The sequence below is a fragment of the Dasypus novemcinctus genome, chromosome X (genome assembly GCF_030445035.2).
Source record: "Dasypus novemcinctus isolate mDasNov1 chromosome X, mDasNov1.1.hap2, whole genome shotgun sequence".
Classification (NCBI taxonomy): domain Eukaryota; kingdom Metazoa; phylum Chordata; class Mammalia; order Cingulata; family Dasypodidae; genus Dasypus; species Dasypus novemcinctus.
In genome coordinates, this window is record NC_080704.1 from 41,597,689 (window position 1) to 41,614,800 (window position 17,112).

The 17,112-nt window shown below is 37.8% G+C and overlaps 1 protein-coding gene across 1 annotated transcript in view; it reads left to right on the forward strand.

Moving 5' to 3' along the window:
- Positions 1–17,112, forward strand: part of CFAP47 (cilia and flagella associated protein 47) — a 477,175-nt gene that overhangs the window by 405,062 nt on the left and 55,001 nt on the right. Inside the window, exons 57-58 of the mRNA XM_071213189.1 lie at positions 4,923–5,079; positions 10,736–10,834. Of these exons, the coding sequence (XP_071069290.1) occupies positions 4,923–5,079; positions 10,736–10,834 (256 nt within the window). The remainder of the gene's footprint in view (positions 1–4,922; positions 5,080–10,735; positions 10,835–17,112) is intronic.

Sequence of the window (17,112 nt, forward strand, 5' to 3'; positions counted from 1 at the left end):
TCTTCATCTCTCTGTCCCTCACCCTTCTTGGGGTTGTGTGGCAGTTTCTGGTTCTGCTGACGCCCAAAGCTGGTTCCTTGGACAGCTTTTGACTTCTTCTCCACTGTTTTATTGAGAGCTTCAGCTCTGCCTGTCAGTTCGTCACCATCTTCCCACAATCTTTCCCCCAGTCTATTTGAATTTCATTTATTGTGACTTTCATTCCCATAAGATCTGCTATTTTTCTTTGTATGTTTTAAAATTCTTCTTTGTGCTCACCCAGTGTCTTCTTAACATCCTTAATTTCTTTAGTCATCTCATTGAATTCATTAAGGAGATTTGTTTTAACATCTGTCATTATTTATCTCAACTCCTTTATGTCATCTAGAGGCTTATCGTATTCCTTTGACTGGGCCATATCTTCCTGTTTCTTGGTAAGGATTATAATATTTTGTTGGTGTCTTGACATCTGACTTACTAGATGTATTTATTCTGGGTGAAGTTTCTCTCTTTAGTTTAGGGCTTTTTTGCCCTTTCTCCCTTGTTGATTGTGTAGTAGGAGCTGAGGATGTAGTTGGCACTGTAAGCTGTGGAGGTTGAAGCTACCAACATTGTGCTAGGAACTGATGAAACTTCTCCCACCTTTCTCCTCTGCCAGGGGTAGGGACAGAGTCATAGCCACGTGTAATAATCCATGTTGTGCAGGCCAAGACTGTCTGTAGTTGCCCCCAGATACTGGTGAAGCTTCATGCCCTTTCTCCCCTGCCTGGGGCAGACATGGAGCTGCAGGTGTGGGCAGCAATCTCTGCCTTGCAGGTCCAAAATGATTTCAATTGCCCAGGTACACTGACATAGCACCAGCCCCCCTCCTCCCTTGCCAAGGGTAAGTATGGACCCTCTGGAGTGCCCAATAATCTAATCTTTGTGGGCCAGATGCACCTGCAGTTGCCCTGAAAGACCAAGGGGGCCCTGTCCCTTCTGCCCTCTAGGAGGTGGGAATGAAACCACCGATGCCCAAAAGTTCAGTCCCTCTAGGCCAAAAGTACCTGCTGTTTCTGAGAGAGGCTGAGGAAACACCAGTCCCCTCCTTTCCTAATGAGCAGTGCAATTGGAGCCACAGCTGACCAACAGTCCTGTCTCTGTGTGCTGAAAGTGCCTACCATTGCCTGGAAAAGCTGAGGAAACACCGGCCTCCTTCTATTCTATTGGGGAGCAGTGATGGATCTACAGATGTCCAAGTATCCAGTCAATGGGGGCTGAAAGCACCTGCTGTTCCCCAAAAGAGCTAGAGAAACACCAGCTTCTCCTCTCCTATGGGGGTGGAGGGGTGGAGATGGAATTGATGGCCCTCAACAAACCAGTTTATGTGAGCCAGAATTGCCTGCAGTTGCCCAGAAAGACCAAGGAAAAACAGCTCCTCTTGTATCCTATTGAGATGGGAATGGAGCCCCAGGTGTCTTGACTATTCAGTCTGCTGAAAGTGCTTGCAGTTGCCTCAAGAGCCTGGTGTATGTCCCTTCAGTTTTCCTGCTGGAGGTGGAGTTGGAGCCTAGGTTAGGACTGCAATCCATTCTGGGTGGAAAGAAGCCAGGCCCTGCCTTGACTGTGATTTTCAATCAGTCCCACTTCCCCTCAAGCCATGAGTAGAGTTAAAATATGGCCACTGGCCTCTTTCTGACTTGGACAATTTCAAACTTTAACTATTCTTAGGATTGTACTTTAGCCAGCCAAATTTACTAGTCAGTAACTGAAATCAGTGGCCAACCATCTCTTCCTTCCCCATTTTTGAGAAATGGAGCTTCCACCTACAGACACAGAATAACTCTCAAGGCAGCTTGCGCCACCAGTGGAATTGGGAACTGTTGTCCATGGCGTGGAGTGCTCTATTCACACAACTTCAATGCAGATGGGTATTTACCTCCTGCCATTCTTTTGACGATGTTGCAGGGTGTTCTTATGGTCTCATGGGCCCCCAAATAGGTGCTTTACATAACTCTGGGGGATTACTAACAGCCTGTAGGATGAGCTGACTCTTGGAACTCCTTACTTAGCCACCATCTTGCTCCCATTCTACACCATCTTCTTTATTTTATTTTATTTTGTTTTAATTAAACTTTCTTTAAAAGATACATTGATCACAAAAAAAAATGTTACATTAACACTCAAGAGAATTGGTGGCTCCAGATGGGTTAGGGCAGTCAAGTATGTCAAGTCCTCAACATTGTTGCAAGTATCTCTGAATATGGTCCTTCAACTAATGAAGATTGATTGTCATGGTGGGCCTTGAAGTGAGGGGGAAAGAGGTGTTGAATACATGAAACCAGTGTAACTGTGGGGCAATGGAAGTGTTCCACAAGATCAGGAAATGATGGATATAATACATGTTAAACTACACCAAAAATGTATAAAAGTCTATAGGCTAAAATGCAAACCATAATGTAAAACAGAAGATAACTAAAAATTTAGAAAATTGTATACTCTAAAATATAAACCATAATGTAAACCCAAATGGAACCACGTTTGAAAGCTATTGTGTTAATATCTGTACATCGGTTGCAGCAAATATAATATGAACATGTAAAAAGACCATTGCTGGGGAAGGGACAAAAGTTTGATGTTGGATATGTGGGAGTACCATATATTGTAGACGTGAATTACTGTGATCTAAAACTTATGTGAAGACAAACTTAATAATTAGAGAAAAAAAAAGAAGAGACGTAGACACTGAGGAAGAAATGGAAGAAATTGCCTTGCCACTGTGCATATAGGGCAACACCTATAGCAGTGATGAAAGGCAAAATGTCAAAAACAGCTTTTTCATTTTTTCATTTTTTGATACACCAATTTATTTTTCCTTTATTTACTTTTTCTAAATTACTATTTATTCTATATTTAACCTTTAAAACCATTACTATATTCCATTTTACTATTAATGGAACTTGGCAATATATTGGGCTTCCTTTTTGAAGAAGTTTTGGACTACGGGGAGGTTCAACTGTGGCAGGGGAAGAGCACTTGTGTGGAGTGTTATTGGTGGGGGCTCATGGTTGGGAGGGAGTTCTCCATGGCATGTATAAAGGGTACATAGAAAGGTTTGGATATTTTCATAGTGGTTTCAGTTGGAAATGACAGCTGAGAGAGTGCTGAATTCCTGGCCAGGGGAGCTCTATCACATTCCTCAATGGAACAGCAACAATCCCCCAAGTGCAATGGCAAAGACCGACAAAGATGGATGTTCCAATGATGAGCCCTTGATACTGATGGCTCTGATTATGAGCCTGTGTGCCTGAAATATGAACTAGGCCTATAGCTGTGGGGTGCCTAAGTGTTACCTCCTGAGAGCCTCCATGTTGCTCAAATGTGGCCACTCTCTAAGCCAAACTCAGCATGTAGATGCATTGCCTTCCCGCCAGCATGGTACATGACTCCCGGAGTTGAGCTTCCCTGGTGCCCAGGGATTACTCCCAAGCACCAGCTGATGATGTAACTAGAAAAAGACCTTGAATAAAGGGATCAACTCAGACCAGCAGAATATCTCAGCCACATGTATTATCAGATGTTAAAAACTGCTTTTTGACTTTGGATAAAAGGGGGAAATGGAAAGGACAGGTGAGTTTATATGGTATGAGTCTCCAAAAAAGAGTTGGGAGGTCATCAGAGGGGTGATGCTTATACATGCCTCAACAGAATACCAGAGACAGCTAAGGTAGATGGAAACCCAGGTGCTGGGTCTCCTGAGGGCTGTAGAGACCCACAGGTTCTATGGTCATGGCAGATGGTTCTGGAGTTCAGGGCCATGTCAGCTGGCCCTACTTTGGAGTTTGTGTTCCTGAGTGTGATGGAGTTGGACTAAGATATGACCTTTCTACACATGCCTCTTCTATTACTTTTACCAGACCTGTAGTTGGCATTTGAGTTGGCGTATACTCAGGAGACCCAAATCTCTGGACTGTCCATGTGACAGCCAGGCCCTGGGCCTCAGCAGACTTGTAGCTCCTACCCTCTGGTTTGTTGGACTTACCCTGGTCAGCTGACAGGGAGGTGAAGAAGGTCAACCACACACCAGGGAGCCAAGAGTGCGTACTGCTGCAAGCAGGAGAATTGCATCCATCATCCTTGTGGAATCTAACCCCCGTCTTGATGTAGGGGGGGACTGGACATAACCATCCCAGGATCCACAGGATGGACGAATTGAGTATGGATTAGAGTGGACTTACTGGTTTTCTGCTGGGGAACTGTTGTGATTAATAAGGGAAGAAATTTTAGTAGTGATATGGAGAGGCTTGCTACAGTGGCTGCTGATGATAGGGAAATGGAAGAAGAGATATGGTATGGGAACATTTTCAGGATTTGGAATTTTCCTGGATGCTGCTGCAGGGATGGATGCTGGACATTATGTATCCTGCCATGGCCCACTGGGTGGACAGGGGGAGAGTGTGGACTACAATGTGGACCACTGTCCATGGGTGCAGCAGTGCTCCAGAATGTATTCTCCAGGTGTAGTGGGTGTGCCACGATGATGGAAGAGGTTGTTGATGTAGGAGGGGTGGGGTGGATGGGGTGGGGGTATATGGGGACCTCATATTTTTTGAATGTAACATTTAAAAGAAAATAAAGAAGAAAAAAAATATAAGAGGTTACCACATACCCCCCACTCATAACCCACTGAATGGACTGGGGGAGAGTGTAAAGTATAATCCCTGTGGTGCAGCAGTGCTCCAAAATGTATTCACCAAATGCTGCCTTCTTTTTAAGTGTGGAAGCGTATCAATTGATTTTTCAGTAAACCAAAAAAAAAATTGGGGAAAGAAAGGACAGATAAAATAATGTAGGTTGAATATAAATCTAGAAAACTGTTATCTGCCAAAATTTTTATGTGTATTATGTTTCAAAAAAATGTCTGCACTTAGGACAAATACACTATGCATATCTATCTTTAACAGTTTAAAGAATGGAAATTCTTCCTTTCTGGAGTAGGAATGTTCCCCCAGCCTCTGGATACAAAAAGAATAACCACATACATTGGTTTTCATTCATCTATCATTATATCTTTCAAAAATCCCACCAAAGAAGACGTTTTCATCAATATCACATTAGCAAGTAAGTTGTTTTTCTTTATATTTTACAGATGTTATTTTATGGATAATAATACATCTTATTGTCTCATAGGATCAAATATTTTAGAGCTAGTGGATTCTTCAGAGAACAGTTGTCAATAGCATCATTTTATACCAGAGAAAACATTCGTTGTAAGAGAGGAAATAACATGTATGAAAGTAAAGCTGGTAAATGGTAGAACCAGACTTAGTAATTAGGTGTCTTTGTACCATGTCAAATTCTTTCAATTTTATCTGCAAACACAAATATATAAATTAGTATATTTGTAAGATTATTTTAATCTTATTCAATTTTGCCAATGCTTATGCCTCGAATGTTTACAGAAATTCTAGCATTCTGATGTTATTTCCTTCTCCCATTTTCTGTATAGATGAACAGCGTGTTTGGATTAAACCTTGGCTCCAACTGGGCTTGTCCCTTTTTTTCATATCATATTGTAGATACATAGTTTTAAACTATATCATATAATGTTTCTGATCACTTCATATTAAATGACCAGGTGGTGTGAGTCTGAAATTTTAAAAAACCAACTTACAATGAATTTTTTGGGACACATGTTAAATATAATATTGGACATTACAAATTGTAGACTTTCATCTACTCTTACTACTTCTACTAATACACCACTAGTGAGAGCCATTGATTGAAATGCAATTGTTGGGCTAAAAGGTATACATATTAAACCAGCTCATTCTCCATAAAAGTTGTACTTTTAGAACTCATGTTGTCATCAAACGTGTGTTACAGATGACACCTATTTCCCTGAACCTTATAAACCCTTCACAGTAATGTTCTTTTTAATCTTCATCAATCAGATTGGGTAAAATTGTATCTTACCATCATTGCAAATTTACTAATCTTTGATTGATGCTTAAACTAAACACTAATCTATTGTATATTTGGTCTTTCTTGATCATCTCTTCATGCTTTCATTGGAAGAATGCATAAAAATTAAGAAAATAATGCAATTAATGGAAAATTACCTTAGAAGTTCTTTCACAGTGATTATGAAATACAGTAGTTAGTAAAAGGTGATTGCATGCTCAAGGAAGTCAGCATTTTAAGATGTAAGAATAAGACACTTGAATAACTTTATAAGCATAAGACAGAAGCCAGAACTAAGCAGTAGTTGAAGGTATACTGGTTTAGCTGATGGGTTAAGGCTCTGTGATGACTGGAATCAGTACTGAGGTGGAAGGAAGAGCCATGAACATCTCTCAATAGGCTTTTTTAAAAGAACCATCACATATAATGTTGAAGGAATTTCATTTTCTCCTGGGTGCAGTAGAATACAGTCTAGGTCCAAGATCATCCATCCCTTCATCTGTACCCTTTCCATGTGATTTGTGGTTTTTCCCACTAGAGGTGGAATATATTTCTACATGCCACTGCTGTTGAACTTGGCTTGCTTTGTCTAAAGGAATATAAGCAGACATGTTAGTGTGTCAGTACTGAGATAGGTGTTCAGAAGCATTTTGTGTTTCCACTTGTGTTTTTGTGTTTTTGCCATCACCATGATAAGAAAATGTTGGATCAGTTCACTGATCCAAGGGGGATGGGAGATACAGAGAGGACCTGGATACAAACAATAGCTTGGTAGGAAGTCCAGTCTACATCAGCCAAATGCCAGCTGGCCGTGGACAAATGAGCAAGAGTAAAAAATAGTTATGCTAAATTAAATGGGGGCATTTTCAGGATTTGGAGTTGTCCTAGGTGGTGCTGCAGGGATGGATGCTGGACATTGTGTGTCCTGTCGTGGCCCACTAGGTGAACTGGGGGAGAGTGTGGACTACAATGTGGACCACTGTCCATGTGGTGCAGCGGTGCTCCAGAATATATTCGCCAGGTTCAGTGGATGTGCCGCAGTGATGGAAGAGGTTGTTGATGTGGGTGGGGTGGGGGGTATATGGGGACCTCATATTTTTTAAATGAAACATTTAAAAGAAAATAAAGAAAAAAAATAATAGAAAAAAAAGAAAGAAAAAAAAGACCACCACAAAATAAAAAATAAATAAAAATATCCATCCCATCAAAATAAATAAATAAATGGTTTGGGACTTGGAGGTGGTTTGTTATTCAGCACAATTGTGGCAGTAGCTGACTGAGACACTGGGTGTGATCTTACTAAGATACCTACAGAGCATACAATGCTCTTCTAGAGAGGACTATTGACTGACTGAATGAAAAATTTTAAAAAAACAAGCTTTCACTATTCAGTAATACCATCATGATTCTAGAAATCATATTTCTTCTATAAATAATGCCCTTAAAATTCCCCCTGTGTAGTTAAATGCTAGTCACATCCATGATGCATATATCTGAAATAGCAAAGGTGACCTTATGTTTCAATTAATTTTTGTGTGCTTCAGTAGTTGATTCAACTACTTACTGTATTTTTGTTTTATTTATGAACATTTATTTAAACTTATGTGCCAGACACTATTCTAAGCACTTCATAAATATTTACTTATTTCATCCAAAGAACAGTTTAAGGTGGGTGCTATTATTATCTTTACTTTAACAAAAGAAGACACTGAGAGAAGTTTAAGTAGTTTGTCTAAGATCATCATCTAGTAAGTAGTAGAGCTACAATTAGAAGCCATTTGCTGCTAATATTTCTAATACTTACTCAAAAAGGTAATTTCACTGTCTAAAATATATTCAAACTTGTACTAATAATATTATGGTGAAGTATTTATCATGGATTCCATGAATAATATAGGGTTTCCATGGACTGAGAACTAAAAATAAGACAGATGAACTGAAAAAGATTCTTCCATAAAATCCAGAAATTATGTTTGCTGTGATTGTACTCTAAAACAAATTCTAGTTTATATCCATCTTCTACATAAATGAAAAATCAATTAACTTGTATCTCAAAAAAATTCATTTCATTTTGAAATAGTTGTCTGTTTTGAAGAAACGGTGGCTCTCACTGGGGCATGGAGACTGATGACTGCAGGCAGCAATTTTATTGGGAAGCTCTCCCAACTGAGGGGGTCTGAAGAATAGACTTCAGCCTGCCCTTGGAAGGGGGAGTATGAATTTATACAGTACTTTCCTAGGCGGGGAAATGATAGTTGGTGGGAGGGGTCGAGGGTCTGAGTGAGGTACATGGGCCAATAAGAAGCCCTAGAAGTGAAAAATTTCCCTTGTTTGACTAGAGGGTAGTGGGTTAGGGAGTTATGTTTTCTTGGAATGCTGGAGGAGCAGGTGGGGCTTTGATCTGCAGGGAGAGAAGGTCTTTTTCTCACTTTACTCCTGTTTCCATGTGATTTCTTTGTTCATCCTTTGGGGAAGTGCTGTGCTTTCAGACATGTAGGCTATGGGGGGTGTTTGTTTTCCTCAATGCATGTCAGGGGGAACTGAGTCACAACTTGTTAATTATTGCAAACCTAGTGAGGGAGAACCTCTAACAGTGATCCTTTTACTTTTTAAAAAAAATATAGAGGCCTCAGGAACATCCCTTCTTTTTTTCATTTCATTTTATTTTATTTATTTATTCACCCCCTTGCTGCTTTCGCTCAATGTCTGCACTCTGTGTCCATTCACTGCACATTCTTCTGTGCCTGCTTGACTCCCTTTGTTGCATCACCTTGCCGCACCAGTGAGCCAGCAGGTCTCTGCACCATGGGCCAGCTTGCCTTCACCAGGAGGCCCTAGGAATTGAACATGTTGCCTCCCATATGATAGATGGGAGCCCAATTGCTTGAGCCACTTCCACTTCCCCCTTTTACTTAATTTATTTGTCCAGTGTCTTTTCATCAATTAACATTTTTTTGCAAGAATCCTCTTTTATGTCAATACTGACAAATTCCTATGTAAAACATGGGCTAACAACTCATGACAAATGATTTTTCATTTTAGTTTTAAAAATGTCTCACAATAATTCAGTTTATATATACATTTTACAAAAAAAAATCTAACATACATTAAATTCACAGAGAAACCACTAAGTATAAAATACTGTTTTAATGACTAATTATGCTAACAGTAGCTGGATATTAGTGAACATTTATGATGTGAAATATTACTTAATCCTCACAGTATCTTGTTTGGTTTATCCTGGAATATATCATGGGGTTTAAGTCACGTTCTCAGTCAGTGAAAATTTAAAGAATAGTCATGCTTGGGCCCATCCCCAGAAACTCAAATTCAGTAGGCCTCAGGGGAGGCCCTAGGTACTTGTAAAATTTTCTCCACAGCTTCTGCTATGCCACCAGAATAGTCACTAAGAGCTGAGGTAAAATATCTGGGGCCTATAGAAAGATCTTCACTTCTTCACAAACCAGGCTTTATACCTAAAAAGAGAGATAAATGAGTACAAGAGAAAGACCTGTACCCTCAAAATCTCTACCACATCCAGACATTCAACTATATAAGTATTTCAATTAATAAATAAACTTTATCAGGAGATTTGTGATTGAGGGGCAGGGAAGTTAGGGTCTTAACTATATTAACAGTCTCTTTATGCCTTATTTTAATTGGATTGCATGTGTTAGTTTGCTTGTTCATAAACAGCTAATGGTTTTTTATTTTTTTATTTTATTAGAGAAGTGCATTTGCAGAATAATCATGCATAAAATACAGGATTACTCTACACCACCCTATTATTTATACCTTGCCTTGATGCAGAACATTTGTTACAATTGATGATAGCACATTTATATAATTGTCCTATTAACTATACTCCATGGTTTAATTTTGGATTCACTGTTTGTGTAGTGTATTTCTATGGATTTTTAATAATACTGTTACTATATACAATTTAACATTCCCTCTTTTAATTACATTCAGATATATATTTCACTGCTGTTAATTATGTTCATGATGTCATGTCACCGTCAACACTATCCATAACCAAAATATTTCCATCATGCCACACAGGAACCCTGTACATTTCAGTCTTAACTTTCCATTCCTTGCCACCACTCCATCTCCTATTAACCAATATTCTAGATTCTGACCCTATGAATTTTCTTATTCTAATTATTTCAAATCAGTGAGATCATACAATATTTGTCCTTTTGTGCCTGGCTTATTTCACTCAGCATGTCTTCAAGGTTCATCCATGTTGTTGCATGTTTCAGAAATCCACTTCTTTTTAGTGCTAAATAATATTCCATTTTACAGATATACCACATTTTGTTTATCCATTCATTGATTGATGGACATTTGGGTTGCTTTCAATTTGGGCAATCATGAAAAATACCACTATGAACATTGGTGTGCAAATATCTGTTTGAGTCCCTGATTTCAATTCTTTTGGGTATATACCTAGTAGTGGGAATGCCAGGTCATATGTTAGTACTGTACTTAGCTTTCCTGTCTTCCGCAGTGGCCTCATCAATTTACATTTTCACCAGCAGTAAATGAGTGTTCTCATGTCTCTGCATCCTCTCCAACACTTGTTATTTTCCATTTTTTTAAATCAACCATCCTCATGGGTGTGAAGTGGTGTCTCATCGTGGTTTTGATTTGCAATTCCCTTTTGGAACTTGAACATGCCTTTTGTGGGGAATATGATTTAATCCCAACATTTCCCATTACAAGAGACCTTTGATTCCATTTTCACTATCACTGAAGTTCCCCTGTTTCACTGTGACAATGGCATGTAATCTTTTTTTTTTTTAATTAGGTCAGGAATACCCCAGTAATCTACTCATTGACCATTGTTGGAGTAGCTACTTCAAGGAGAATTCTGCCTTCAGGCTTAGTACACTGAATCATGGACAAGGTACAGAGTTTCTAATTTATATTCTGTCATTCTATATGCTGTTGCATTTCAGAGATGATGAAATCTATGTCTCTTGTCTTGGTAAATACTTAATTCAAACTAAAGGTATCTAATTTTAAATTTTTGAAATAAAATTTTAGGAAGTTGATAGAAAAACATGGATAGTTTATGATCTTTGTGTATATTCATTACATATTCATTGGTTTGTATTCCATAGCAAATATGTAAGACACAATATTTTATTTTTGAGATTTTGATTGATTGAATGTTATACCACTTAATACATGGGTTGTTAGTCCATGAAAGATTTTCGATAATTATACATAATAATGGGCTAAAGCTACTCATACTTATGAAAAATAACTCATCTTTGCAAAGCTAATGATTCCTTACAAATTTAATACAGGAACATACATCTATTTCTTCTATATTAACAATCCCACCTGCATATTGAAAAATAGGAGAAACACTAACATGTAAGAAATAATGAAGTTGCTTAAAAATTAAAGCTCAAAAATTAATAATAATTTTTAAATTATGGGAAAACAATAGTAATTGTAAATATAATAAAATATGAATTTTCTTTTAATAAAGCAATATTAATTGAAATCAGTAACCAATATTAAGATCCTAATAAATATCAATTAATAAATTTCATTTATATTTCCTATAATCATAATAGCAGTATCCTAAATCTGTTAATTCACCTCATTTGATACTCACAGCAACTCCTTGGTATAGGTGTTATAATTCTCATTGTACCGAAGAGGAGACTACAATTCATTAAAAAAAAACTTAGAATCAAAAGAGAATGCAATTTCTGTGCAAGGGAAAAACCATTCTGTATTCCAATTTTAAATCTTCTAACTTGAAAAATAGAAATTGGATGTTCTTTCTTAATTAGAATTTATATTGTTGTTATGGTCTTAATGCAACTTTCAATTTTAATCCAATTTTCTCCTGGATTCTTTATAGATTTCTTTAGGTTCTCCTTTGATTTGTTTTTTTAGGATAAGCAATATACCCCCTGCCTGTGCAGTGGGTTGGAAAAAGTTCAAGGTGCAGTCCTGCTGCTCTACACAATAAAATCCCTAAAGGGGTTTGCTTATTTGCTAGAAAGTTCCTATTTGCTCTCATATTCTTACATGCTATATAATAGTCTTAGGAGTTTTCCTACTAATATGGGGAATTTTAACATTAAGGGTAAAACAAAAATGGGACCTTTAGTGCTTACACTGATGTTGACATTTTTAGGGACATTGGCCATATTGTAAAATTTACATATAGTAAGAGTACCATATGCCAGAAAAGTAATTTGTCATTTTAAACTCAGTATTCTTACATCAATATGGAGCAATTCCTTGGTGCCTATGAAAACTGAAAGGATTTTCTGATTCTTGACCAATGTTTACCTGTGTGATTTCAAGGGATGCATATAAATATCAAGTAAACAAAGAATAATTTCTGTGCTCAGATAAATTTGGGAAATTCTTTAATAAACAAGGTTTCTTTATTGCAATGTTTTCTAGGGCTTTTTAAAAATTATTATTTTTTTGCTAATACTGTGTGTATTTCCATGTAGAGGGAAATACTATGCATTTTGCATCTGTATTGGACCCAAGGACATACCTTGGTAAATATTGGTCTCAAATTAATAGATTCAGCAGAGAAGTTCTAAACTTGCACCCGCTAATTTGCCATGTGTTGTGACAGTGCATTCAATTAAGTGGTAGGCATTAAAGGGAGACCCAGTTACAGCTGTTAAGTCCCTCGCATGTAAATGCTGCTGCTTTATTTCTTGGTAGCAGAGACTCTCTGCATCATCCCAGTCTCATCATGACTTTACCAACATTTTCTTCTATGTATGACAAAAGGATATGGCATGGATGGAAACAGTTTCTGCAAACATTTCTCATATTAACTTCTTTCTGAATTTTTAAGTTCCATTTCACTTGTCAAGTCCTTTAATAAAATTGAATCTATTTCCAGTTAGTTATCAACCTAGACAAGAGCTCTAGCCATTGGCATTTTTTTTTTCAGGGCACAAAAGCACTTGGATCCCCTTTAATTTACTAAGGAAACATGTTTTTTCTAGAATTTTCTTCCTCATAACGAGCACCATCCTGTGCTATAAATAGGTAAATATTTCTTTGACTTATTTACAAGTTCACTTCTCCTTTTGATATCTTTCTCTCAAACCTGATGACAAGAACTAGACAGGAAGAAAAGAAAAGATCTTCCTGTCAGTGCCAGTCAGGTCTTCACTTAGAATCTCCTTCTCTTCTACAGATTTAATTAGGTCGAGGAGCCAAGAATGAGGTAAAAGTGTAAATGAATTGTGATCTCAAAAGACATCCTCCCATAAAGCTGATATGTTTATAAGATGTGCAGCTTTCTTTTTCTCTTTTATCAAGAAGCAACGTCACTGAGGGGAAAGTCAAGATTAAAGTCTTGAGATTAAAAAAAATCATAGCTGTAACATTCTCCTGTGTCCTCGGACTGTAATATTTTTTTAACATCCTAATAAATATAGATTAGTAAATTTCATATATATTTCCTGTACTCATATATATCAATGCCTTCAATCTCTTTAACTCATCTCATTTGATACTAACAGCAACTCCATGAAATAGATTTTATAATTCTCATTGTATTGATGAGGAGACTGCAAGGCATAAAAAGGGAGACTTTAGCATTATTACTTGTTATACAGTGGCATGATTTACAAATTTACATATATGTCAAATTAGACCTAGGATCTAAGGGACCCAAGGTACAGGACCTTGGCATTAGCCTTACAGTCAGAAAATCTGTGTTGTAGTTTTTAATTAATTTATTTTTATTTATTCCCCCACCCCTGTTCCCTCCATTGTCTGCTCTCTGTGTCCATTTGCTGTGTGTTCTTCTGTGTCTGCTTGTATTCTCATTAGGCGGCTCCAGAAACTGATCCTGAGACCTTCCGAAGTGGAAGAGAGGTAATTACTCTCTTGTGCCACCTCAGTTCCCTGTTCTGCTACGTCATCTTATTTTCTCTCCTCTGTGTCTCTTGTTGCGTCATCTTGCTGTGCCAGCTCTCTGTGTTGGCCAGCACTCCTGAGCGGGGCCACACTCCCACATAGGCCAGCACTCTGTGTGGGTCGGCATTCCACGTGGGCCAGCTTACCCTCACCAGGAGGCCCTGGGCATCAAACCCTGGACCTCCTATATGGTAGACGGGAGTCCAATTGGTTGAGCCACATCCGTTTCCCTCTGTGTTATAGTTTGACTGTAATGTAGTAAGCTGTGTTAAGTTTGACTAGTGTCTTCATCTCTCTGGATCCATTTTTGGACATTATGAAAAAAATAGAAAAATCAGTTTTACCTAATAGGATAATGTTTTGACAAACAAATGCAATTGTGTATGGAAGAAAATTTCAAACAATAAAGTTATATGGAAGTATAATCAGTATTATATGTATAGATGAAACTGAAAGTTGTACTTCTGATTCTGTTCAATTTTGTAATAAATAAAACCTAGCACAGGGCCAGTATATGCCACAGAATACATTTCTGAAAAATGATTATGGAAGAAAATATCAGTTCTTGTTCTAGTGAAATTCATTTATTTTCCAGGTGATAAAAACATTTGACAAGTGGTTTTTAATTATCTGGCAACTAAAAAAAAGTCTTGGTATCTTAGTGAATGCCAATATTCTAGAAAAGGACTGTTTATAGAATAGTAGATATCTATCTATGTATATTTTTAAAATTATCCAATCCTGTTCTTCATTTTGATATCCCTAATCCTTTATAATTTTTATTCCTCTTCAGCATACTCATTAAAAACACTTCTCTGAATTTCTGTTATTTATGTACCACCTTCACAATTTTTGTTATACCTTTGTATCACCTATATGATTGACTTATTAGTATTTTGATATGCTCTTTTTTCTTTAAACCATTGAGTTATTAAAGAAAACACTCTATTAGAATGGAAAACTGGAAAACAGTGTCACTTGTGATGAGCAATAGCAATGTTATATATGCCAGGAACTATTTTATTAATATTAATTCATTTAGTCCTCACAACAACCCTATGGGGTAGATTCTATTAAAATCCTTATTGGAGAGAGAAATATACTGAGACATGGAGGCATTATGGCCAATATTACATAAAAAATGAATGCTAGAGCTAGAGTTTGATCTGACTTTAGGGTTCTCACAAACAAAACAAATAGAAGATAACTGTAAAACATCAATGAATAACAAATAAAATAAAAACTTAAAATAACTGTCCAAGATTCTCTTAGAAATATATTAAGTATCACAGTTGATCAGTATTCCTGGGAAGCAGACTCTGAGAAGGAGGTTAGTATCCAGGAAGAGTTTTAGGGTATGCTCTCAAGACCAACCCCACAGGGAGAAGAGAATTCAGCAGGATTGAGCAAAGGGAGATGGTGGGCTGTTGTGTCACAACAACGGCATGAGCTCACTGCATAGTAAGCTCTGAAGCTGGGGTAGTTCTTCAGAGTTGCCCCAAATTGGTATGAGGGGCCAGGCTTTTAATACTTCCACATCTGGCTGTTACTTAAGGCATTCTGCCTCCTGGGAAGGAGTTTGACTTTAGGCAGATGACTCTCTTTAGTTAAAGGCAGTTTTGCTAGAATGCTGAAATCTAAGTCCTATGCATTACCAATAATCTCAATAGCTTGGGGTATTAGGCCATTAAGATATATTCCTACTCTTTTTTTCCTAGAAGCTTTTTTTATTTTATCTTTCCTGCTACATATCTAATTAATTTATAATATGGGGAGCTATAGGAGTCAAGGTCCATTTTATTCATTATGAATATCAAATTGTCTTAGCACATTTATGAGAAAGGTCATCCTTTCCTTCTTTGATGTGCAGTGACACCTTTCTCCCAAATCAGGTGATGGTATTTGTAAGGGCCTGTTTCTTGATTTTTTGTTCATTTCCTATTACCTATTTATCTATCCTTGCACCAATACCATATTGTATTAACTACAGTAGTTATATAGTAAGTCTTGATATTTGGTAACATAAATCCTTCAAATTTTTCCTCTTCTTAAAAATTTTCTTGGGAAGTGGATGTGGCTCAAGAGATAGGTCCTCTGCTTACCACATGGGAGGATGCATGTTTGATCCCTGGGGCCTCCTGGTGAAAAAGAAGAGAAAATGTGCCTGCACAGCAAGCCGTTGCCCACGTGGCTAGTCGAGTGCCCACTGCCCACATGGTGAGCTGAGTACTCACTTGGCGAGGTGAGTACCTGTGCATTGTGCTAAGTTCCCACTTGAGTGCCTGCGTGGTGAGCCATGTGCCCACGAAGCAAGCCAAGTGCCCATGTGGTGAGCCGAGTATCTGCTCAAGTGCCCGCATGCTGAGCCAAGTGCCCCTGTGAGTGCCTGCATGGCAGGCCAGTGCCCATATGGTGAGTCAGTGCCTGCATGGTGAGCCAGTGCCCATGCAAGTGACTCACGCATTAAGAGGATGACGCAACAAAAGAGAGATGAAAGGGAGAATCAAGGTGAAGTGCAGCAGAGACCAGGAACGGAGGTGGTGCAATTGACAGGGAAACTCTTTCCACATCAGAGGTCCCCAAGATCGAATCCTGGTGAATCCTAGAGGAGAAAGACAAGAAGACAAAAAGAGAAATCAATACAGAAGATCACATAGCAAATGGACACAGGAAAAACAGCAGGGCAGGGGAGGGGGAGTGGAAAAATTAAAAAATAATGTTGAAAGTTTTTAAAAATTTCTTATTTATTATAGATCCTTTGCAATTTCATAAGAATTACAGAATCAGCTTGACAATCCCAAAATACACATACACACACACACACACACACACACCCCTACTTGCTGGTATTTTTATTTGAATTGCATTGAAATTTCACTGACATACCTCAGATATATTGTAGGTTTGTTTCCAGACCACTGGAATAAGCCAAATATTGTAAATAGAGGAGTCTTTCAAAGTTTTAGTTTCCCAGAGCATGTAAAAAGTTACGTTTACATTATACTGCAGTCTCTTAAATGTTCAGTAGCATTATGTATAAAAAAAGTACGTACTTTAATTAAAATGTGACACAGACACGAACACATTCTGTTTGAAAAATAAGGCTGATAGACTAGCTTGACTAAGTTGTCACAAACTTTCAATTTTGTAAAAAATGTGATATTTGTGAAGCACAATGAAATGAGGTATGCGTGTATATTGATTTGGGGGCAATTGACATCTTAAAAACATTGGGTTATTGATTCTTCCAATCCAAGAATA